Source organism: Antrostomus carolinensis, unplaced genomic scaffold (assembly GCF_000700745.2).
Source record: "Antrostomus carolinensis isolate BGI_N321 unplaced genomic scaffold, ASM70074v2 scaffold5022, whole genome shotgun sequence".
Taxonomy (NCBI): domain Eukaryota; kingdom Metazoa; phylum Chordata; class Aves; order Caprimulgiformes; family Caprimulgidae; genus Antrostomus; species Antrostomus carolinensis.
Genome location: NW_010300066.1, coordinates 1 through 22,970, shown reverse-complemented (window position 1 = coordinate 22,970; position 22,970 = coordinate 1). Strand labels below are relative to the sequence as shown.

Below are 22,970 nucleotides of genomic sequence, written 5' to 3'. Positions count from 1 at the left end.
TTTCTGTCTTGCTTATTTGTCTTTCACTTGTCATCTGTCTTTATATCACTCTTCATTGCTAGCATATGATAAAAAAGTGTATTCCTGTAATTTAATCAACAGATTTTATTTTCAAATTTATGTATTTAGCTGAACTTTTGAGATGCCATGTTGTCAGGCTTGAATTTCCCAAACATAAAGAGATTGTATTTGCAAACTTTAATCACAGGAAATCTTTTCTCCTTGAAAGCTTGCTTACTCTGTAGACTACACCAGATTATGATTGTGGTAGCAGAAATGCTACAACAATTTTGTAGCCTTTTTCCTAACAAAATGGTTAAAATTACCTGATTGTTACGGTAAGTTTTGTGAAATTCACATTCCTGATTTTTAGGAAGACAGTTTCTATGGAATACCCCAAATGACCAATCTGTGTCTTGTGAGTGTTTTGGTTTATTCTTTGTCAAACCTCTATTTCATGAAATAGCAAAGAAAATAGTAGCTAATACGTGTGCAGGAATAGTATAAACACTGTGTATGTCTTAAGTCAGAATGAGAAGGCTATTTTCAGCTCGTCAGACTTCTCATGGTCCAAAACCAAAGAGAATGCTGAAATACTGACTTTCATAGAATAGTTTTTACATATGAGTTAGACTGTGTGTCAGTTGTATGAGTGACAAAACACATAAAGAACACATTATAAAACAATGGTTTGCAATGCTTCTAGATTTAAGTGTTACAGATAATGCAGACATTGAAGGCTGTAACCACAGGAGCTGAGTGGAGAACAGGGAATCGGAACTTATGGAAGGATCTAGGTAACTGAAGGAAAAGCATTTGGTTTGCTTGTAAGATTAATTCTCTGACACACTTGTGTTTTTAAATAATGTTTACTCTTGCGAGTGGCTGTTGGGCCACCAAAATAGGTCAGTGGAAGCAGAATTACAGATTCTGAGCCTAAAAACTGCTTGGAGTTGTCAAGGTAGGTGTACGGAGTACTTGTCTACTAAGGGGGAAATTGCATCATTTCATGCCTAAGTGAGAGAAAGTGATTGAATAAGAGAGGTCAGTTCAAGTACACCTTGAGGAGACAGAGATAAAGTATATCTAATCATAAGACAAACTTCATTTGAATTTAGAGATACTGTATTTGACTTTTACTGTAGTTTTAATACCACACCTGGTCTTGAAACCTTTCTGTTGCCTTTGTGAAAGGAGTAATAGTGTCAGGAGCTGTTCTTAGACAAGAGATTGGGAAAAAGGAAATAGCTTTGTCTTACTGCTTTATCTTCCTTGAATATTCATTCTATTTGTTGTTTGTTTTACTCTTCAGACAACTACAGTGAAGATTTTGAAGAAGAAACAGATGTTAATCCTGCCTTTAAAACTGAGGGAAGTCAGGTGAATCAAAACATGTCAAGAGTTGATTTAAGTCCTCAAGAACAGGTATAACTTACCAAATATTTGTTACTTGCATGATTTGTAAAAGCTCTGCAATGTATAACCTTAAATATAGTAAACTTTTACATAGTATGTACTATCTGAAAGAAAAGAATATAGTGGTCCTGGGACTATATTGTTCTGTTAAGGATATACACTTTCCTGTGATAAATCACTGAAAGGCTTAAGTTCTTCACAGGGTTTCCTGCTTACTCCTTTGAATTAAGAATGGTTGAAGGAAGTGCACTAATGACAAGCTCAGGCTGGAGCCCCAGCCTCAGAATGGGTAGTGGTTAATCTCTCTCAGAGCTATTAAGGTGATGTCTAGACCAGCAACTGACACAGACTGAGGGAAGTAGTTCTGTAGAGAGAAGCAGTTTGAACAGAGAATCCAAAGTCTACACTGTGTAAGCTTTGAGGGTATTTCTGTTGAGTAGCTTAAGTCTTTACATATGGAACACATGTGGCTGGAGCACATCAGATGCATTCCTGGAGCATGTGTTCTGATTTGGTTTTTTACAAAAGGAGTCTAGAGAGCCTATAGACTCATCTATAATAGATGAACTTTTTTAAAAATTCTTTTTAAGTAAGTTTGTTAGGGTAGTATTTCTAATAAATGTTTGAAAAGAAAAAATAGAATGGAAGTATAATGTACTTACTGCTACAATATTTTATTTTCTCAAATTATGGTACAAGAGAACCAGAAAGATACAAAAATATTCCATTTATGCAGAGCAGCATTTAGTTCCCAGTCACTTGTGAGAGGTCTTATGGAGTACAGGATGTTGAGGACCTTTTGGCATCCTCAGGAGAGTTTTAGAGAAGTGCATATTCTTGGAGCATGAAGAACTGCATAGTTCTGCGTTCTAATTTAGGTTTTGGAACAAACTTCAAAGTTTGTCCAGATCTTTTTTTTTTCCCTGAAATTCACAAAGTAATTTTTTTTCTTTATTTTTGTTAGGAAGAAGCAAACACTGGCATGCTGGCTAAAGGTAAAATACAAACTAAATATAACTTGTTGAAACTTTCCTACCTGATTTTTACTATTTTGATATTTTTCACCTGATTTTATGGTGTTATCCTGAAAGTCTGTTGGACTGAAATGGTTAAACATTAATCTACATGTTAGCACTTCAAAGTGATCAGCAGTGTAATTCTTTTATTTTACTACATCTAGTCAGTACTCAGATTTTGATGCTTGCAGAGTTAATCAGTTTACCATTAATGGCATTAGAATAATCTATGCAGCATTTTTTTGCATGTTTAGTACATCAAGATAAGCTTTGGTATACTTAAGAGAATTGTGTTTTGTTTAACATTTATCTTCTTGGTTTTAGTTGTATTGCTTGATTCACAAGATTCAACTACAGAATTTCAAAAGGCTGTTGAAACATCAGATGTAGCTGTAGGTGAACCTTATCTGCCTCAAGAAGTCAGTGGAATTGAAATGAATGAAGCAGGTAAGGGTTGCTTTAAAAAACAAAAACCAAACAAACAGTCAAAACCAACAACAAAACCCAAACCTCTACTTTAGTGGAGTAGGTGGCTCTGTTGTCTTCATTTGTTCTTAGGGTATCAGTGAACATGAAGCCCTTGGCTTTTAGTAACAAATCTCAAAAGGAGGAGGAAATATTTCAGGAAAAAGTCATGTTTCTGCTAAAAAGACACCTTTTTACGCTTGGTTGTTATAAAGTTGCTTTTGACTTCGCAGTTTGATTTTTAAATACCATCTCCTTTGGTTATTCATCATAGCTAAAATTCTTCTTTAACAGCATTGAACACAATTGAGTACAAGAGTGTATGCCACATGTCTGATGGCATCTATTAAGATAGTTATATCTCATACACTGTTAGTACTGATAAAATATTGAGGCAAGGGAGTGGGGTGAAGAGACCTGCAAACTGTAGATGAGACCATTTTGTATGTGCTAACAAACTTGGCAACTGTTTATTTTTATAGTAAAAATAAGATTTTAATTTTTTTTTTCCTAACCAAAATCAGTGTTCTCACCACAAAGTAGTGTCTTACCAAGCTATTATTGGAGCCAAACACAGGCTCCAATGGAATGGTTCCCAAAACAGAAAATCCTGTAGTGTCTCTTATGAGCCTGCACTTTTCACAGGCACTTCCTGTGGACAAACCACCAGTGACATGGAAGCGTTACACCAAGCATACCATCATATTGATCAGTCCTTGGGAGACACTGATGAGCAAAAACTGCACGATTCTGCCGTGGCCATCTCAGAATGCTTAGTGCAAGGTGTTTCACAAAATAATGACTTCTATTCAAAAAATGTATCAACTACTGAATCAGGTAAATACCTCAAAGGAAGGCATATGTTGTACAAGTATATAAAATGAGTGAACTAGTAATATCTTTAATACTTCATTTGTGAAACATTTTGAGATGTTTTCCTTTTTTCAACTATTTTTCTGAAGTTGGGGGATTTTTAATTCTTTCTTTTTTAATTTTGCACTAATTAGACTTACCTACTGTGGAAGAATTAATGAAACAAATTAAAGGACATTCATGTGATATCAGGAGTTTTGATGTGGAGCCTGAAAGGTATTTATTCCAGAATGTATTTTAAGAATTGCAATAACTTCAATCCATTAACTGTTTGTGAAAATCAGCTTACTAAATAACTCATCTGTCTTTTTCCCTAACTAAATACTGAACTTTCATTATGTCTTGCACTGGCATTACGGCATTTGCAGTGAATTGTAAAATGAATATACAGAGTTAATTGGTTTAGACCAGGGGTTCCCAAAGTTTGAGTGATAAGCGGCAAGGTTTGCTAAATCGTTTGGAGGAGTGTTCCTCACTTTCACAGCTACCACAGCTAGGAGCTCTGCTTTCCCAGTCTTCTGCTCTTTCCCCTCCCCCATACATGGATTTCAGCCCACATCCTCTCCTGGCTCTCCAGCCTCCATAATCTGAGATCAAATCCTTTTGTTCTCCTTACTCTCGTGATTCTTACTAACCTATGCTCCATACCTCCTTCTGGTTTGCTCCAACTGTTGTGTCTAGAGCAGAAAGCACAGGCCCTGGAAGGGTCAGAAATAGGTTACCCTTAGGAAATGAACTTTGGGAGCTTATTGTGTAGTTGCACCCAGCAGAAATTACCATTCATTGTTTTATTAGCATTAATTGCATGCTTGCAGGTATTAATCTTGTACGTCCACAAAAACAGTCACTGCTGAGAAATGGCTCTTGTTCCACAGCGTGGGACTGAATCTGTATAACTAAATTTGCAAGGTGGTTCTTAAAAGAAGCCTAGTGGCCCTTTCAAATTCAAGCAGTCTTTACAGCTAATACCTAAAGGGAAAATGCCCTACTTTTTCCAGAGTCATAGAAAAGCAAAGGGCAAAAGTCTCATTGTATATGACTTTATTCCTTTCTCTTGTAGTCCCGTGAAACTGATAGACAGCACAGTAAATGACCTCATCAGCCCCTCACCCTTTAAAGAGCGCCAGAATAATACAGTTTGGGAGACAAACTTAATTGAAAAAATTAACAGAGAAGAGAGCATCTTCCTGCAAACAAGGGTGAATGGTGATAACTTTCAGAGAGTGACTGAGAAAGAAATTCAGACCAGTGAAGTACAGCCTGATGTACTAAGAGAAGAAATAGTACAAGACTCTCTGCTTTCACAAGGCAGCAAAACTAAACAAGTAAGTAATACCAACCAGATTTTTATTATATGGAAATACATTTAAAATGCATATATTTTTAGACTGCTTGTCATTTGATTATGCTCTGATGTCTAGAAACTGAGACACTGTTGGTGTGTTTCTTGAAAATTTCATGTTACCAACGCTATTGTTAGAGGTAGCCAAATGCAGTGGACTTTGGGACCAGCAGGATTTTTCCTGTCCCAGCCCAATATGTGCAAGACTGCTGCGGTTCTGTGTCCCCAGCTCAAGCTAGTAGTGAGTCTGAGCACATGTTCCTGTTGTGAGGACATGTATAAACACACAGAGACTCAGAATAGAGAGCATACCTACAGAGAGGACAGTTAGAAATACAGTTCAGTAAGAATATAGGAGAGACTGCAGTGATCAGTGTAGGGCTTAGTCAGACAATCATACTGCCCAGCAACCTCATCATGTCACCAGCTTCTTTAATTTTTTTTTTCCCCTCTCTTTTTTTTTTCTTTCCCTCACTTGTTCCTACCTGATCCATCTTAATCTCTCCCATCACCTGGTGTTTGTCCTTTCCCTAAGCACTCTGGGAGTTTTGTACATACCCACAATACCCACAAACATTCCATAACAAGGTTTACACAATCCCAGATCTTCTCCCTGCATCCCCTAAATTATCCCGACACTCCTGTACACAATCACTCTTTCTGTCTGCAAGGTGTTGTTTGACTGATTAATCCTGGTGGGTTTCCCACCAGGGCCAAGAGGATAAACTTTCTCATTTGCTGTTCTTAGGAGTTGCGTGCTCTGTTTTCAATAATCAGGTTTAGTAGGGTTCGTCTACTTGCCACTGTTCCTCTCTTCATCTGCTGGATTTCTGTGTTCACTATGATTAGCCTTTAGTCATGAGCTACCTGCTTTGGAAAGCTAAAGATCCTGTAATGTAATACAACTTCCCAGAACAATTAAATGGAGCCAGTACAAAACACTCGCACTATGTATACGTCTGAAGTAGTAAAGTTCTACAAAATGGCATACTATTAATCTGGTTAAAACCAATGCTTCCCACTGCCCTGAGTCTTACAGCTGTGTAATTCTGGTAACTGGTTCTATGTGCTTTTAGTAATGAAAGCTGCCTTCAGGTCATACTAGAGCCTAAATCTTGTTTTAAACAAATGTGCTCTATCACAGGCTCTTCGATCTTGTTCCTTGAAGAATGAAAGATCAGAATCAGTGACAACTAAACCAATGTTATACAAGAATATCAGAAGTCCAGCAGCTTTACATAAAAAGAAATCTTCATATGATCCTCATGGGATGGTTAGAAGTTCTGGGTATGGGAAACCCACTTCACTCTCAAAACAGTCTTTTCCAGCTAATGAAAAGAAAGCACTAAAAGAAACTTTCAAAAAGACCAATGTGAAAGCCAGAAGTCCTGCAGGCAGAGCAAAATCTAAAGGTAATTCTATTGTAAGAAGTCTTAAGAGCCAGAGAGCTTTGTTGTTCATGCTTCACATTTAAAAAAAATTAAAAAATCAAAATGTTGTGGAAGAAATCTAAACCCAAATGCAATTAAGTACTGAATTTTTTCTGTGTCAGCATGAATTTACTGGAAGGGAGACTTTTAAATAAAGCTTTACACTGTAGTCTTGTTTCATTTCTGTTCACATATACCACCACTATGTTTGAGACTTGCCTATTGTTCACCAGTAGGACCAAAACAATAGAAAAAGCTGGTGTTCAAAAATAAGTATCTACAAATTACATTTTTTTTGTTACAGTAAGTGCAAAGATTTGCTGACACACTAACTTCTGTGTGTGATGACAAATTTCTATTCTCAGCTGCTTCTTTTTATCTTTGCTTTCCTAGAGTACAGAGAAAGTACAAAAAAGTCCTATTTTCTGCTCATGACTCTTATAACACTAAGAATAGGAGAAGATCAGTGTAGTCCTGTGAAAGCTGAGTTGCAAGTGAAGGACTGAAATTTTTATTTTGAGGTGAAGCCTGAAGAGTTTCATGAGATAGTTCAATTTAGCATCTTTGCAGACGATGTTTGCTATCTCTGAGGCGTGGGAAGATAACTCTACAGGTGCCCAGGTTTTAGCACACTTCTAGCATGTAATCCTTTTAAAAACCCTGCAAGTAGCATTTGGGAAAAGCAGTTTAGGATTAGGTTGCCCATTTTAGGGAGATGCTTCAGTGGCAGCTGTCAAACTAAGGGACCATAGTTCCTCAGTGCATTGCTGTGGCATTCCCTGCTGGAGAACGGTGCTGACCTGAACAATGAGTCCCAAGCAAATGAGGCCAGTAGCCTCATTCAAACATGTTCTTCCCTCTCTAGCTATAACCATTCTCTGTAGCAGTTTCAGGTGACTTCAGAAGTTAATCTCACCGGGATGCATTCTGCAGGGACGTCTGTAGCTGGGAAGAGAATGGCATTAAATCAAACAAACCCTCATCATCAGTGCTAAGGGAGCACCTTTGTGAGGGGATAGTGTGAGAAATGTGAAAAGTATTAAATTTGGAAAATTATTATTGCCTGTTTGTTTTCAAGTATAATATTCTGAAGCAGGAGCTCTTAGCTTAAATTGCTGTAGGTAGAAATGAAATGGCAGTTGTAGTTACTATCTGTATTGCAGAAGACTGTGTGAATACTTCCATGTATGTTAGTTACTCTCTAGGGGGAGCTTCCCTGATTTTTAATTTCTGCTCAAGTTGCTATTTGATACAACAAATACATGTTGCATGTCTTTGTGGGCTGTCTGTGCTCCAAGGTCTGTTTTGAAAATTGCTGTGTCTTATCTTCACCACAGCTTGAAATGTGTTGTATTTCTGTACACTTAAATAATTGGCCACTTCTTGAGCAGAGAACTGAGGTTAGCCTTGTTTCATGAAGGATTTTTTTTATCCAGCTACTACTTTCAGTTGTTCCCTTGGGTTTTGTTTTATCTTGTCATCAGTTACTTAAAAAAAACCCAAAACAAAACAGCATTTTCCATAATGTCTCATTGCTCTCAAATTTCTATATTTAATTCAAAATTCATGTTGTAGAATGCTTAATTTATATGCCTAAAGGGGTGGATTACATGAATAGAATTTTTGAAAGGACATTAAATTCTGAATTTAATTTTGCTCTATTTTACTTTGTGCCCAAATGAAGAAGCCTTATTTGCTACTAGGATAATTAGATCTGCAACAAATGAACCAACTTCGAAGGGAAGTAGTAACAGAGTTATGTCTGGCCAATCAGTTGTTAATAATCTCGAACACCAGGCTGTGGATTATTCCAGGCAGTATCAGCATGTAAGTAATAATCAGTGATGCTCCTAATTTTAGTATGCACAACTTTGTTTGCAAGCCTATTTTGTCAAGGCTTTTAATAATTATCACAAGATTGGCAAAAGCTGAAATATTGAATAAAGACTTCCCTTTAGTCAAATACTAGTTTTTGCTTTTTGAATGTGCAGGTATAATCATACCGCTTTTCAGTTGCTTGGATAATTCTATTACTTGGGTGGTTCTAGTTGGAATGCTTATTAATTTCTAAAAATTGCTTATTAATTTCTAAAAATTATTATTTTGTGGTAGAAAAGGGAAAAATATTAAATAAAACTTTTAAGTAATTCTATTATGAATGTTAAATAGTACCTCTGTTTGGGTTTTTTTTTTTTTTCTATTTGCATTGCACTGAATATTTAATAGTATCTTCTGACTTCTCCAAGATGACTAAATTTGCAATACCATGATGGATTTTCCTTCTTCCTTACAAACTACATAAAAAGTTATTCACAGAATACCTAAATCATTACTGCTTTTCAAAAAGTAAGAGAATAATTTTGGTAGCTGTGCTTGTTTCTTGTTGGTTTTTTGGTTTGTTTTCCTCATACTTATTTTGGAAATGAGAAAGTAGCTTATTAAAGTAAGTGCAGGATGTTTTGCTATTAGAATGTCAGTAGGTTTTGGTTTTTTTTTTTTCTTTTCAAGTGCCTTATGTGATTGCCAAGAGGTAGAAAAGCCAGTTAAATAAAATTGTTGAGTGGAATTTTTGGTAAACAATCAGCTCATTGTAATGTTTCCCTCAATTTTTCTCTTCATTAGGATTTATCATTTTCTCCTATCAAAAGTTGTGATAGAGAACTATATTTGCTAAAACGAGTGCAAGTTGCAGAGGAGGACCTGAGCAGAGCTCGTGATTTGATTCAACATCTAACGAGCACAGTTTCACAAAAAGAGAAAGAGATAGAGACAAAGATGGTAGAATTGAAAACACAGCATGAAAAAGAGCTTTCTCGGTTGGGTCAGGAAAACTATGTTCTTCAGAGTAAGGTACTTCATCATCTTGTATCCCACCACTATAGAACAGGAGGAACATTGCTTCTGAAAATTAAATTGTTATTTTACATGAGTTGTTAATGAGCAGAAAATCCAGATTTACACACACGTGGCTGGTTTGTAAATGCATACCCACTGTTATATTTATTGCCTATGAGACATGATCTTTTTTTTTTTTCTACAGAAATAAACTATGTTATCCCAAGTTCCTTTAGTTTGCTATTTTGAGAGTTCTGCAGCAAGTTTTTTGCAAAGATGTAACTCACTCTTATGTTAAAAAAAAAAAAAAAGAAAAGAAAAAAACCCCCACCAAACCAATAGATACCACTTGTTATATAGACAAGTTACTGTATGTTGAGACATTGGTTATTTTTTGATGCATTTTTCAATGCTGGGGTTTGTCTATATGGCATAGTCCCAGGGTTATTCCACTATACCCTGCTATCTAGATACATAAGAACAGAAGAGGGAGGGTAAAACTTTGTTAACTTTTCCCAAACTTTTTATACTTTGTTCCCGTTTTACAATGCTTCTATAAAACTCCAATAATAAGGTTGGCTTATTGGTCTGTTTTTGTATCTTAATTAAAAGATTGACCTGTTTATATTATAAAAGTGAATTCACTTTTATATTACATTATTCACTTTTATATTATAAAAGTGAATCTACAATTCTGTGATCTTTTAGAGAATTCCGTATTGCTAACAAAATTTTCTTGTTAATTGTGTGTCTTTTTGTTTCTGAAAGTTAAGAAGCATGGAAGAGCTGACTAAAGAAAAGAGGTGCACCCATCATACAGCAACAGTTCCTGTCACCGAAGAAAAACTGGCACAAATACAAAAAGAAATTGACAATCAAGAAGTCATTATTCAAGGTTATCAACAGGTATTCCACACAGCATGTGTTCTAGCTGGTTTCAGTAACAGTATTGTTTAATGATTACTACTTTTCTGTTGAAAAGTTATCTTGCTATCTAAAAAATGGATGAAATTTAGGTGTGAAGGGCAAACATGTATTTCACGTTTAAGAAGTATTTCACACATATCTAGTTTGGGCTAAGTTGTTCCACAATTCCATGTAACTGTTCTAAATTGTAAAAATATGCTGATTTGTCAGTTGAGAACTGGGAAAATACTTCATGGCCAATAAAGAACCACAAACTTTTTTCCCTAAATGTAGTAGAAAACTAGTATTTTTAAGCAAAAATCTGGAAGGTTCTGTTTTTAAGATGTTTTTCACAGGATCTGAGCAGCTGTTTTCAAGGAAACCTTATTAGTGTGCCTGATTTTTTATTACTTAGTCAGGTGTAGAAACAGATAATGGAAGCTTAATAATTCTTTTGAATACTTGCAGCTGTAACATCAAATAAATTAGTTTAACTAGCTTCCAGCTGGTGCTCAGCAGCATTTCTTGGTATAGGCACAATATCTTGCCACGATGGCTATGAGTGTTCTGAATCAGTGATGGTTTGTGTCCACAGAATTGGAGCATGGACAGGCTGAGACCCATCCATGAATGTGATTTTAGAGTATAGTTGGGATAGCTTTGCAGAGGAACTGGCCTAGGTTCTCCAGAATGAGCAGACAGTAGGACAGGATTGTAGAGGTCACTGTATACTGCTTTAGCATAAAGATAATGAAAGTAGATATCCATTTTAGAAACTTAGTAATAAATCATTTAGTTTTTGCTTTGACTGTTTCAGTAGGCAAACTATGCAAGTCATAGACAACTGTTTTTGAACTGAATAAAACAGTAATTTATGAACATTCTTTAACTTTTGTCTGTCTCATTTTAGGAAAATGAGAGATTATACAAACAAATGAAAGAGCTACAGATCCAAAACAAAAAAAATGAGGAACGAATGTTTAAGGAGAATCAGTGTTTAATGTCTGAATTAATAACCATAAGGTAGGTTTATTTAAACACCCAACCAAAAATCTCTGGAGTTTTCAGCTGTGTTTATTATTTTTATTTATGAAGAATCACTGCACAGTCTGTCAGATGCATGTTTTCCAGTGTTTCTTGAGTTTGTGGTTTTGTTTTTTCTTTTGATTATGGGCACTTACTTCTTAGTCATCTTGCTGATCTTGCAGAGCTGTGGGAAGACCAGAGTCTTCCATTTGGGGACTATTTCAATGCTAAATTTCAAACATTCTTATTCATATCAGAGTTTAATATGTGTGCTATACTTGTTCTGGTATTATTGCTCTGCTCATGTGTCAAAATGTTTTGATTCTGCTGTAAGACACACAGTAGATCAGGGGCCACAAGAGATCCTGGTAGTGGAGGAAGCATTAGATTCAGTGCACTGTAGGTCCTGTCAGATTTGCATCCTATGCTAGTAATGAGGAAAAAATCTAGCAATTGTGTGTATTCCTGATTTACAAATCTTTGCTATAGATGAGCTCCACTGAGGTGCAGAGTAGGTTTTGTTTCTCCTCATGTAGTCCCAACAAACAAGTTTGTGCAAGGTGAGCAGATTTCACCTTACAAGTGGGTTTTTTGGTATAAAGATGTACTGCATAGCTGGTTGTTTCTTTGTTTTAAGCCTACACAGATTGACTTTGTAGTACCATTTTGGGGGAGGTTGTGTTTGGTTTTTAGTGTGCCACTGTCAGTACACAGAGTCCCCACATTGCATAAATGTTTTTGCTGTTACTGTTTAGAGAAAAGATAGAGAAGACTAATAATATCCAATCACGGATTGTGCAGGATTCTGAACCAGCCAGAAATCAAAGTTTCACAGAATTGATTTCAGAGCTTCGAGCAGCACAGGTGGGTATATGCCAAGCCCGTTTTTGATGTGTTCTTACAAAAAACACATAACCATCCATATTGTAGACTGATAATGTAAATGAAGAAAGCAGTGGAGCATGCTAGTGTTTGCCACACTTGTGTATCACAAATATCTTATCAGATGAACTCTAGAAGAAATCCCCTAAGACACAGATTCACTGAAAGTGCAGTGTTGCCATGTTTACTGGCAGTTCTGAAATACCTTGTGAGAGCTTGCAGATAGTTGCGATACCTCTACTTTCCCACATAAGACAAATCCAGATGAGTATTTATCCCTGCTCTGTACTAAATAAGTTCTAGAAAAGAACATCAGAGTGAAAAGAATCTTTCGTTATTCACTCATGTAACTTTTTGTAGTCCTACAGATGCTTCTGGTTTTGAGGGAGGATGTTTAGTAAGCTTCATGTTAAAATTAGAGGTTTTCAGGAACTTCTGTTGCTCTCCTTACTGCAAGCGGGGGCTGTTCTGTTACATACTTCCTCTGATTGCTAGAGAAATTACAAGCTGCTGCTTCTTCTTTTTTTGGTTTTTTAATATAAATTAAAAAAAACAAGCAAACAACCAGTAAGGTAGTTGATAAGAGGATCTGAATCCAGTGAGCTTCAGGACCAGTGGAGGCATTCCTTTGCATTCCTGGTCTGATAGAGCTGACTTTGAGCTCTTAAGACTCCAGGGGCTCCCTTGGTTCCAACCTCATAGGTGCTGCTGCTACACTTCCCTGTCCTTAGTTCCAGCCTGTCATGAAACTGAAGACAAGATCCAAAGATGGAGGGAAACACACAGACAACAGTAACATGGTCTGGCACAGAGACAACGCAGAGAGCAGTGCCTTTGCTCACACCACAGAAGTGCAAACAGTATTCTTGGAAACACAAGAAGCACATATGGACTGATCCTGTTCAGCAGATCAGGATGGGAGTTGACTAGCAGTAACACAAATACATGCACATGGTGGCCATTGCTGGCCCTACACACTTGGTCTATTTACTGGCTGGCCCCAAATTCTCAGCCCCACCAGCTGCTGCTCCTTGTACCTATGGGTCCCTAGGACCAAGGGCCTGCATCGCCAGGGGCTGGCACTGAGACCTTTCACCCTAATTAGTCTGGACGTTTGTTACTGATCATACATAAACGAACAGAAAGGTGCATGCAGAAAACTGTGGAAAAAAGAATGTAGTAAGATGAACTACTGGAGAATACATCCGTCCATTTGAGCTACAGTCTTAAGTCTTAGAAATAAGTAAAGACATTTTCTTTATTGAGCATCTCAAAAGGCAGATGTTTTCTACTTCTAAGACAGTTATGGAAGTCTTACTAAAAATTACCTGTTTTTTTATGTTCAGCTTAAGTTTTCCCATGCTCTGCTTATAGCAAGGCATGAGAATAATGCCAAAACTAGAAAACCTCATTGCTGCTGTGATCTGATGCAACTGTTGTGATTTAATCATTTTATTATGAAAAAGCACATTCAGTTCTTTTGTGATGTGTGTTTGGTTTTTCTTGTGTTACTATTTTCTCTAAAATTCAGAAGGAAGAAACTAAATTACAAGAAGAGATAAGACGTCTCAAACAAGATAAGCAAGCTCTTGAGGTAGACTTGGGACAAGCAAAGAAGGAGAGAGATTTAGCAAAAGTCCAGATTGCATCCACATCAGGTAAAGCACCTTCATTTCTTTAAATAATTCTGCCTAGTCTGTGCTTCACTAAATAAATATGTAACTAAAACTTGTTTCTTATTAAAATATTACTTAGTCAAATGCATCTAGACCATTTCCAAATATTGTCTAAACTTCTAATAAAAGCACACAGTGAAGGACATGCTCCAGTACCTTTAGCACTTTATTAGAGAGCTATTTCTTATCCAGTCAGGCTTTGTTGCTGCCTATTAAGTTTGATTTCTTCCCACTGGGCATACAAGACAGACGATTCCATTTATATGACAACTCTGTTCACAAGAAAATATTTACTATGTTGCATCTTGGTCTCCTATATAGATCTTGTCCATTTTTTACCTCTAAGTTATGACTTGTGACTTTTTTTCAACATTCTTATCAGAACTCTTTCCAGTTTGACTTTAGCTTTCTTAATGAGAGTGACAGAAATTGCACTCTCCTTTCCAATACCAGGCATCACAAGTGCTAAGAGCTGTAATATTTGCCTCCATGTCTGTTCTCAAAAGGCTTGATCCCTATATGAGAGGTGTATGGTCAATACATATCTAAGCATATATTATATATTGCTAGCCATGTTGTTACTGAAAATTTGTTTATTAGAACATGATCAAGAATAGATCCCCCTGGGATTCTGTTTTAAATACCTTCCATGGTAAACTGTGAACCATCCAGAGAAATTTTTATTTTATTCCCCCCCCCCCCCCCCCCCAAAACTGCTGCATTTAAAATCCTAATTAGGGTCTGGTTTTAAAACTTTACTGCAGTAACAGGATTAGTAAATATAGGAAATGTTCTTAGAAGGGTAGTGTTGACTAATTAGTTCTTCAGTATATAATTACTAATAAAACAATACTAAGGATGTTTTTTTCTCATAGGTGAGAAGTCATATGAATTTAAAGTTATGGAAGAATCTTACAAAGAGGAAATTACTCATTTAAAAAGAAGACTTCAGTGGTATGCAGAAAATCAAGATCTTCTGGATAAAGATGCAGCCCGCCTTAAAGATGCAAGAGAAGAAATTGAGAAACTAAAAATAGAGGTGATAATATCTAGCTTTATCTAAGAAGTTGAAACTTTAAATTATTTCTTTTCTAGTGATGAGTATAATGTAATTCTGTCCATAATAATACCTTTTTTTTTTAAATTCCAAGAAAAAACATATAAACCCTTTATAAGCTTTAAATCAAATGTGGAGCCTTTATATGCAACAAAGATATTACTGCATATGCAGTGAGAATTGCAAGTGCATAATGCTTAAATCCTGGTTTTGCTTGTATTGAACACCTTGATGATGCTTCTGGAAACAAAACTAGTGATCCTGGGAGTCAGCATTTATTTAGGCACAACATAACATTGCTTTTTAGCTGTTTCTGTATCTCATCACAAAGCAGAACCTTGCAAATCACAAACTATTTCCTTAATTCACCCTGAATTCATGCAATGTACTGTAGTACTTATAGCTTATTTACCAAGCCTGCATACTGGAAGTATGGTAAAAAGAAGCAGATTTACTGGTCTGAAGACAAGAATGTCCCAGAGTTGAAGTTCTCTTCTAGATTTCTGTAGCTAGTTTCAGCCCCTTTTGATCTTAAGTGGCTTGAAGAAACTGTAACTTAGTTTAAGAACCTGAAGAATCAGTTAGTACAGAAATTGCAATTACCAGTTCTTAAGTTACAGAATACTTCCATTATATTGTGTGTGTTTGAAATGCCAACTTTTATACAACAGGACAATGTCTCTGAATATGTATTTCAGTTTATTTTCTCATAAATTGGACAGGTTGAGAAGCTCAGAGCTGAAGCTGGAGATCAGTGCGTGCAACAGAAGAAACGTTTGCAAGACAGAGCAGCAGATGCTAAAAGAATTCAGGATCTTGAGCGACAAGTATGCAATAATGGAAGTGTGGTTCATTTAACCTTTATTTTACAACACTTAACACCCTTTCATAAGGATAAAGCATTGAATGAAGCCTATGATAAAATAATTTGTACTGTGGAACGCTCTTAACGCAGAAAGCTGCAATTATTTACTTATGAAGGGCTCTTCTGCTACTGTGTTCTAATAAACTATTTACTGATGTCTCTTTTAAAATCCTTTAACACTAAAATACTGTTTAGAGTTTCTTGGAAAGGGGCAAGAGGGCAAAAGCACACACAGGCTTGCTGTTTATCTTCTAAGACTCCTGTCTGTGTTCAGTAACCCCTTAACATGATGACCAATTTCAACCAAGTTGATTCAAGACTACAGGTTTAAATTTTCTTGGAATCCTACAAGATTGCTGAAAACTGGGGGAGTAGAGACCTTAAAGTCCATGTTTGTACTGAGGAAAAGTCAGGTGGAAGTGGGCCTTTCTGAGTTTTAGGAGGTGGCAGCTGCATTTGGTAGGGATGTGGGACAAATGGGAAAGAGCACCCACAGTATTTAAATGCAAAGAATATCTTATCCATAGATAAAACAGGGGGTTTTTATTAGTCTTGCATGCAAGGTGTCAGTTTTATTTTATTGCAGACTCCAAAATAAAAGGCATATAAACTGTTATTGGGAGAATAATTTCAATACTGTTACGAAATATCTCTGTAACAGTCAGAAAAGTAAAACATGAATATAAGTCCAGAAAAAAAGCAAATACTTTAACAACATTAAGTGCCATATACAACTTAAGTGCTAAGAAAGTTAGTAAGAGGTCCATTTGACATAAGGCAATCTGAAGACCAGAGCAATATTTTGTTTAAGATGATGTATAAGTCAATCAGTAGGAGATGATGAGTCTTGCTTTTCTCTAAAAAATGACATGAATGTAAACAATGTAAAAAAATTCTCAACATATGCATTTCATTTTCATTCTTCACCCAGCTTAAGTGGATGACAATTGTTAACATTTCGTCTCTTCTTTCAGTTCACTTTTCATTGGAACTTTATTCTTTTTGACTTCTGACTTAATTTTCTTTTTGATAGATCAGAGAAATGGAAGGAATTCTAAAAAGAAGGTATCCAAATTCTTTGCCTGCTTTGATTTATGCTGCTGCTGCTGCTGAGAAAACTAATGATCATTCAGCTAAAACACACACAGTTGATTTTTTGGAGAGAAGAATAAAAAAGTTAGAAACAGAACTTGAAGGTAAAGATGACGAAGCTAAAAAAAGTCTACGTGCCATGGAACAACAGTTTCAAAAAATAAAGGTAAAAGTTGGAGGCTTGTTGAGTAGTCTGCTCTGCAAATAACAGTCACAAGGTTACTGGTGTATAACACAGAGCTGTGGTGAAAGCTGAAGTAAAAGTCCATGTTCAAGGGAAAAAGTATTCAAAGAATTTGTAACTAGAATTTCAGGAGCTTCAGCACCTAAGATAAAAAGCACTGAAATTGTTAAAGTAGTATTGAAACTGAGAGGACATGTTCTTGAGGCATAGTAATTTAATTCTTACAATTAAGATAAGTGGGTATCATCCTGTAGGTCAGAGTAGCTGCTTACCTAATTCCTTGCTGTACCAAAGGCTGTGGTTTCAAAGGTTTGCTGACTGAGCATTTCTGGAGGGAATGTCTGGGGACACTAAACATTCTATCCAAAAATTATGTGATAGTGAGTCTTAAGACTTGTGTTAGGAACCATGGAAGTCTGGCATTTTGCTTTAAGGAAAAGGTGAGCTGCACAGGTGCTTAACGAGCAGGGAAGGAAAGAATTGGCCAATTGTTCCTCCATTTCTCCTCTTCATGCTTTCCTCAGAGGCTATCCAGGCTATTAAGAAGGGTTAGGTGTTCCTCAGCTCATTGGGAAGAAAGATTCAGTGTGTCTCTGAATTTGTACTCCTATTTTCATGCTTATAAATAAATAAATAAAAATGTCTTGTTAAAATTTAAGATGTCTTTAAAAATGTGAAGTACAATTTTGAGGCATGTGATAGTGATGTTTGCAGACTGACATATGGCAAATACACAACGACAGATTTTTTAAAAAATTAAATACTCCTTGCTATATGAAAATAAGATGTTACTTTGCCTGTTCAAGTTGGTAACATCTGAAGAGAACTCAATTGCATGAAAATGAAATAGTTTGTCAGTTTAACTTTCCCATAGTTACTGCATTCATTGTGAGTAGAGGATTACCTTATAGTAAATGTTTTGAGTAATTCTGTTTTACAGCAGACTTGTTCACATCATTTTTTCACTCACTAATTTCTGAGCTGATTTAGTGTTGTTAGTAATACTGATTTGTATCCTGTCTTGTCAAATCTTGCTTCAGATGCGCAGTAACTTTAAAGTTATAATAATAAAAGTACACTTGAGGAAACTGCATTTTCTTCCCCTCCTCCCACCCCCCTCCCTTAGATACAGTATGAGCAAAGACTTGTAGAGCTTGAGCAACTACTTGCCTACAAATTTATGAGTGAATCACCAAAACTGAACGGTAATAAAGACAGTTCCACAGAACTTGAAGAGGAGCTTCAGAATCTAAAGAAGAGCCATCAGATCACTGTTAAAAACCTCCAGACAGAAATTGAAAACCTGAAAAGTAAAAATTCCCAATTAAAACTCATAAGTAAAAAGGATAATAAAGATTTAAAGTCCACAGAGTCTCAAATTAAACAAGGTAACACAAAAGACAGACTGTTAAATCTAAATGAAGAACTGGTCACCAAAAATAGAGAAATACAAGACCTTACAAAAACTGTAGAGAAACTTCAAAAAGAAAGGATGGTGATGTTGTCTGCTAACAATTTGAGAAATAAGAGTGATAATAAGGAAAACTCTACAGAGATACTGAAAAAGAATACCTCGGCAGCAGATAAAAGGAATTCCAGCATCAGTGAACCCTCTGTAGGCATTTTCAGCAATGACAAAATATACCAACCACATACCTTTTCTGATTCTAATCTCTTGGAAGTTCTGCAAGAAAATGCACAGCTGAAAGAGGAGCTAGAAAGACTGGCTCTAGAAATGGACCAGCAGAGGGTGAAGTCTCAAGCAAGACTGGCTTATTCTGAAAACAACATACGAAGGTAAATGCTCAACATGTTCCTTTAAAAACCTTGTTAAAATGTTGGCTGATACAAGATTGAAGTGACACATTAACATGTCAGCCACGTGTGAAACTAGCTTATACTTGACCAGTGTTCACTGTAAATTTCATTTTTACTGTTTGCTTTTTATTTTGGGGTGTTTTTTTGAGGTTTTTGGTTGGTGGTTTGTTTTGTTGGGTTGGTTTTTTTTTGTTGTTGTTGTCATGGTTTTTTCTACAGGCAAACTATTAATCCTTCTTATTAATGCTAATCATCTTTTTGAGTAAAAAGATCTCAGTATAAATTTTTGCATTTTAGATGCTTTGTATTATGTTGTATAGCATTATTTGGTACGCATACTTGCCTTCAAACTGAGGTATGCTTTCAGTGGGACTTACTTGACCAACTGTAGAAATTTTACACTGTACCCAGTCTCCCTTAGATCCCTTCATAGTCAAAGCGGAGAAAATTGTCATATTCAGATTGCAACGCATTCTTTTCTAAAATAGATACCTGAAATAGGACAGCTGAACTGTGATTTAAAAACACCTCCTTTTTTTTAATAATAGGAGCCAAAAAAGGTGATTGGCTGAGTTTTCTGTATTCCAGCTGCCTGTAGTTAATTAAAGCACGTGTCCAACATTGCAGGCTTCCCACACCCTGTCATCCCTCCAGAGCAGTAGAAGTTAATGGCGGTGCTATCTTGCAAGGTTTTGTTAGGAAATTTCAAAGACATGCTGCCTTTAATGTTTCTGATATTTCATATGTTCAAGTGAGAAACTTTTGATGCATTTTTGAAGGATTGTCTGTAGCTGCTTTACTATATCTTATTTTACTCTGTTCAGGATACAGGAAGACACAGCAGAATACATTGCATCTCTGAAAGCTTCCCATCAGAGGGAAGTGGAGAAGATTCTTTGCCAGCACGCGAAAGAACATTCTACTTCTAAAGTAGCTGAACTAAACAGCAGAATTTCAACACAAGAGGTAAGATACAGTAGATACATTCATCATATAATATGATATGTTATTTCTTTCTAGATTACTATAAACTTTATCTTTCTTTGAAGTAGGATCTGTTGTTTCAAAAATGGGCCTGTGCCACTGTATTCACAGAATCACAGAATGGCTGAGGTTGGAAAGGACTTCTGGAGATCATCTTGTCCAATCTCCTGCTCAATCAGGGTCATCTAGAGCCAGCTGCTCAGGACCATGTCCTGATGGCTTTTGAATATCTCCAAGGAGGGAGATTCCACAACCTCTCTGGGCTTAGAAACCCAAATAAGTGCTTGGTCACCCTCAAAATAAAGAAGTTTTCCTTATGTTCAGGCAGAACCTCCTGTATTTCAGTTTGTGGCCTTTGCTACATTGATACCACTGGAAAGAGCCTGGCTCTGTTGGCTTTGCTCTTCAGATGTTTTTAAATATTTATGAGATCCCCCTGAGCCTTCTCTCCTCCAGGCTAAACAGTCTCAGCTCTCTCAGCCTTTCCTCATATGAGAGATGTGCCTGTCCCTTCATCGTCTTAGTGGCCCTTTGCAGACTCTCTCCAGTAGCTCCATGTCTCTTGCACTGGGGAACACAGAATGGACGCAGTACTCCAGATGTGGCCTCACCAGAGCTGAGTAGAGGGGAAGGACCACCTTCCTCCATCAGCTGTCAACATTCATACTAATGCAGCCCAGGATACTGTTAGCCTTTTGTTCAACTTGGTGTCCACCAGGACACCCAGGTGCTTTTCTACAAAGCTGCTTTCCAGCTGGGTGGCCCCCAGCATATACTGGTGCCTGGGGTTGTTCTGCCACAGGAGCAGGACTTTGCACTTCCCTTTGTTGAAGTTCATGAGATTCCTGTCAGCCCATTTCTCCAGCCTGTTGAGGACCTCCTGGATGGCAGCACAACCCTCTGGTGTATCAGCCACTCCTCCCCGTTTTATGTGATCAGCAAACTTGCTTGAGGGTATGCTCTACCCCATCATCCAGATCATTAATGAAGATGTTGAACAGGATTGGACCCAGAATTGACAACTCTACATACCATCCCCCCCTCCCTGGGATAATGGCCTCCAACTTGACTTTGTTACACTCATTGACACCCTCTGGCCCAGCCATTTAAGTCAGTTTACAATCCACCTCACTGTCTGCTCATCCGATCCATACTTTATCAGCCTCTCTGTGAGGATCTTACAGGAGATAATGTTGAAAGCCTTACTACTGAAATCCAGGTAGGCAATATTCACTGCTCTCCCCTCATCTGCCAAGCCAGTCATGTCATCCTAGAGCATTATCAGGGTGGTCAAGTGATTCCCCGTTGGGAATCCATGCACTACTTCTGGTCACCTTCTTGTCCTTCATGTGCCTGGCAGGTTTCCAGGATTAGTTGCTCTATCACTTTCCCAGGGGCGAGGTGAGGCAGACTAGCCTGTAGTTCCCTGCATCCTCCTTCCTGCCCTTTTTGAAGGTAGGAATGACATTTGCCCTCAGCATACACAGTTGCATGTCATCAGGGCTATGGACTTATGTCTGTGCAATTTGTGTAAGTATTCCCTGACCAGATCCTCTTCCACCAAGGGTGTATCTTCCTTGTTCCAAACTTGCCCCCTAGTCTCTGGGGCCTTGGATTCCTGAAGGCCAGTCTTGCTAGCAAAGACTGAGGTGAAGAAGGCATTCAGTACCTCAGCCTCTTCCATGTCCTGGGTCACCAGGGCCCCTGCCTCATTCATCAGCAGGCCCACCTTTTCCCTGGTCTTCTGTTTGTCACTTAGGTACTTACAGAAGCCCTTCTTTTTGCCTTTGCCAGTCTCGCCAGATTCAATTCCAGGTGGGCTTGGGCTTTCCCTTTCCTATATTCCTCCCAGGTCACCTGTCCTTGTTCCCACCGTCTGTATGTGGGATTCCTTTTTATGTTTGAATTTTGCCAGGAGTTCCTCGTTCATCCCTGCAGGCCTTCGGGCATTTTTGCCTGACTTTCTGCTTGTTGGGATGGACTGCTGTTGAGCTTGGAGGAGGTGATCTGTGAATGTCCATCAGCTTTCTTGGGCCTCTCTTCCAGCCCAGGGCTCCATCCCATGGGATTCTTTCAAGCAGATCTTTGAAGAGGTCAAAGTCTGCTCTCCTGAAGTCCAGGGTTGTGATCATGCTTTTTGGTCTGCTCCCTCCTCTCAGGATCCTGAACCCCACCATCTCACAATCACTGCAGACAAGGTTGCCTTTGACATTCATATCCCCAACAAATCCTTCCTTGTTTGTGAGTTAAAGGCCCAGCAGAGCACCTATCCTCATTGGCTCCTCTATCACTTGGGTTGGGAAGTTGTCATCAATACTCTCCAAGAACCTCCTGGATTGCTTATGCTGTGCTATGTTGTTCCTCCAGCAGGTATCAGGGTGGTTGAAGTTGCCCATGAGGACCTGGGCCTGTGATGGTATCTGTGCATTAAAATTTTGGGAAAAGTGTTACCCATGGTATGAAAGTAGAAAGAGCTCTTGTACTCAGATTATTTCAGAACTTTTTTTAACTGAGGAAAGTAACTTGAAGACTGAGACTTGTTTTCATCCACTGCATTATGTACGTGTGCGCTATTTAACAGCCCACATAGAGGATTGTTAAGTAGCGCACGTGCACATGTGTTACAGGTGGTATTTTTAATATATGCATCACTTACACCTGCAGTACTACAATACTGATTATATTTTTGGTATATTTTTCCTGTATAGGTCTTCACATGTTGTCATGGGTATTTATGTTAACGACAACTATTTTTAACCTTTTTGTAGATATTAATAAAACATCTCCAAGAACAAATCAGTGAACAACAGAGGCATCAAGAAGCCCTTCTAGTTTCCCAAATGCGAGAGGAATGCCTGCAAAAAGAGGTATATTTAAATTTGGATTGGGGGTACCTTACACTAAGGGTTTTCACTTTCATCCTTGTAAAACCTCAAATAGTATATAGGAAATAAGTCTTAAAAACAGTATCATTGTCAGTTGCTTCTACATCAATTATTCCTGAGAACCCAATATATTTTCTTAATGTGAACAAGAGAACAACACAGCACAAAAGGTGGAACTTTGACGTCCTTTGATATTATTATTATTATTATTATTATTA

At 37.4% G+C, this 22,970-nt stretch overlaps 1 protein-coding gene across 1 annotated transcript in view; it reads left to right on the top strand.

Moving 5' to 3' along the window:
- The window catches only part of CEP162 (centrosomal protein 162), a gene marked incomplete at its 3' end in the record, with an annotated part of 38,906 nt that extends 16,172 nt beyond the window's left edge, over positions 1-22,734 (top strand). Inside the window, exons 6-24 of the mRNA XM_029083755.1 lie at positions 1,313-1,425; positions 2,381-2,411; positions 2,757-2,879; positions 3,543-3,734; positions 3,905-3,986; positions 4,831-5,095; positions 6,257-6,524; positions 8,227-8,369; positions 9,165-9,392; positions 10,146-10,283; positions 11,194-11,306; positions 12,065-12,173; positions 13,723-13,849; positions 14,743-14,906; positions 15,647-15,751; positions 16,823-17,047; positions 18,192-18,862; positions 19,708-19,849; positions 22,636-22,734. Coding sequence (XP_028939588.1) covers positions 1,313-1,425; positions 2,381-2,411; positions 2,757-2,879; positions 3,543-3,734; positions 3,905-3,986; positions 4,831-5,095; positions 6,257-6,524; positions 8,227-8,369; positions 9,165-9,392; positions 10,146-10,283; positions 11,194-11,306; positions 12,065-12,173; positions 13,723-13,849; positions 14,743-14,906; positions 15,647-15,751; positions 16,823-17,047; positions 18,192-18,862; positions 19,708-19,849; positions 22,636-22,734 — 3,338 coding nt within the window. The remainder of the gene's footprint in view (positions 1-1,312; positions 1,426-2,380; positions 2,412-2,756; positions 2,880-3,542; positions 3,735-3,904; positions 3,987-4,830; positions 5,096-6,256; positions 6,525-8,226; positions 8,370-9,164; positions 9,393-10,145; positions 10,284-11,193; positions 11,307-12,064; positions 12,174-13,722; positions 13,850-14,742; positions 14,907-15,646; positions 15,752-16,822; positions 17,048-18,191; positions 18,863-19,707; positions 19,850-22,635) is intronic.
- Positions 22,735-22,970: the final 236 nt, after the last annotated feature.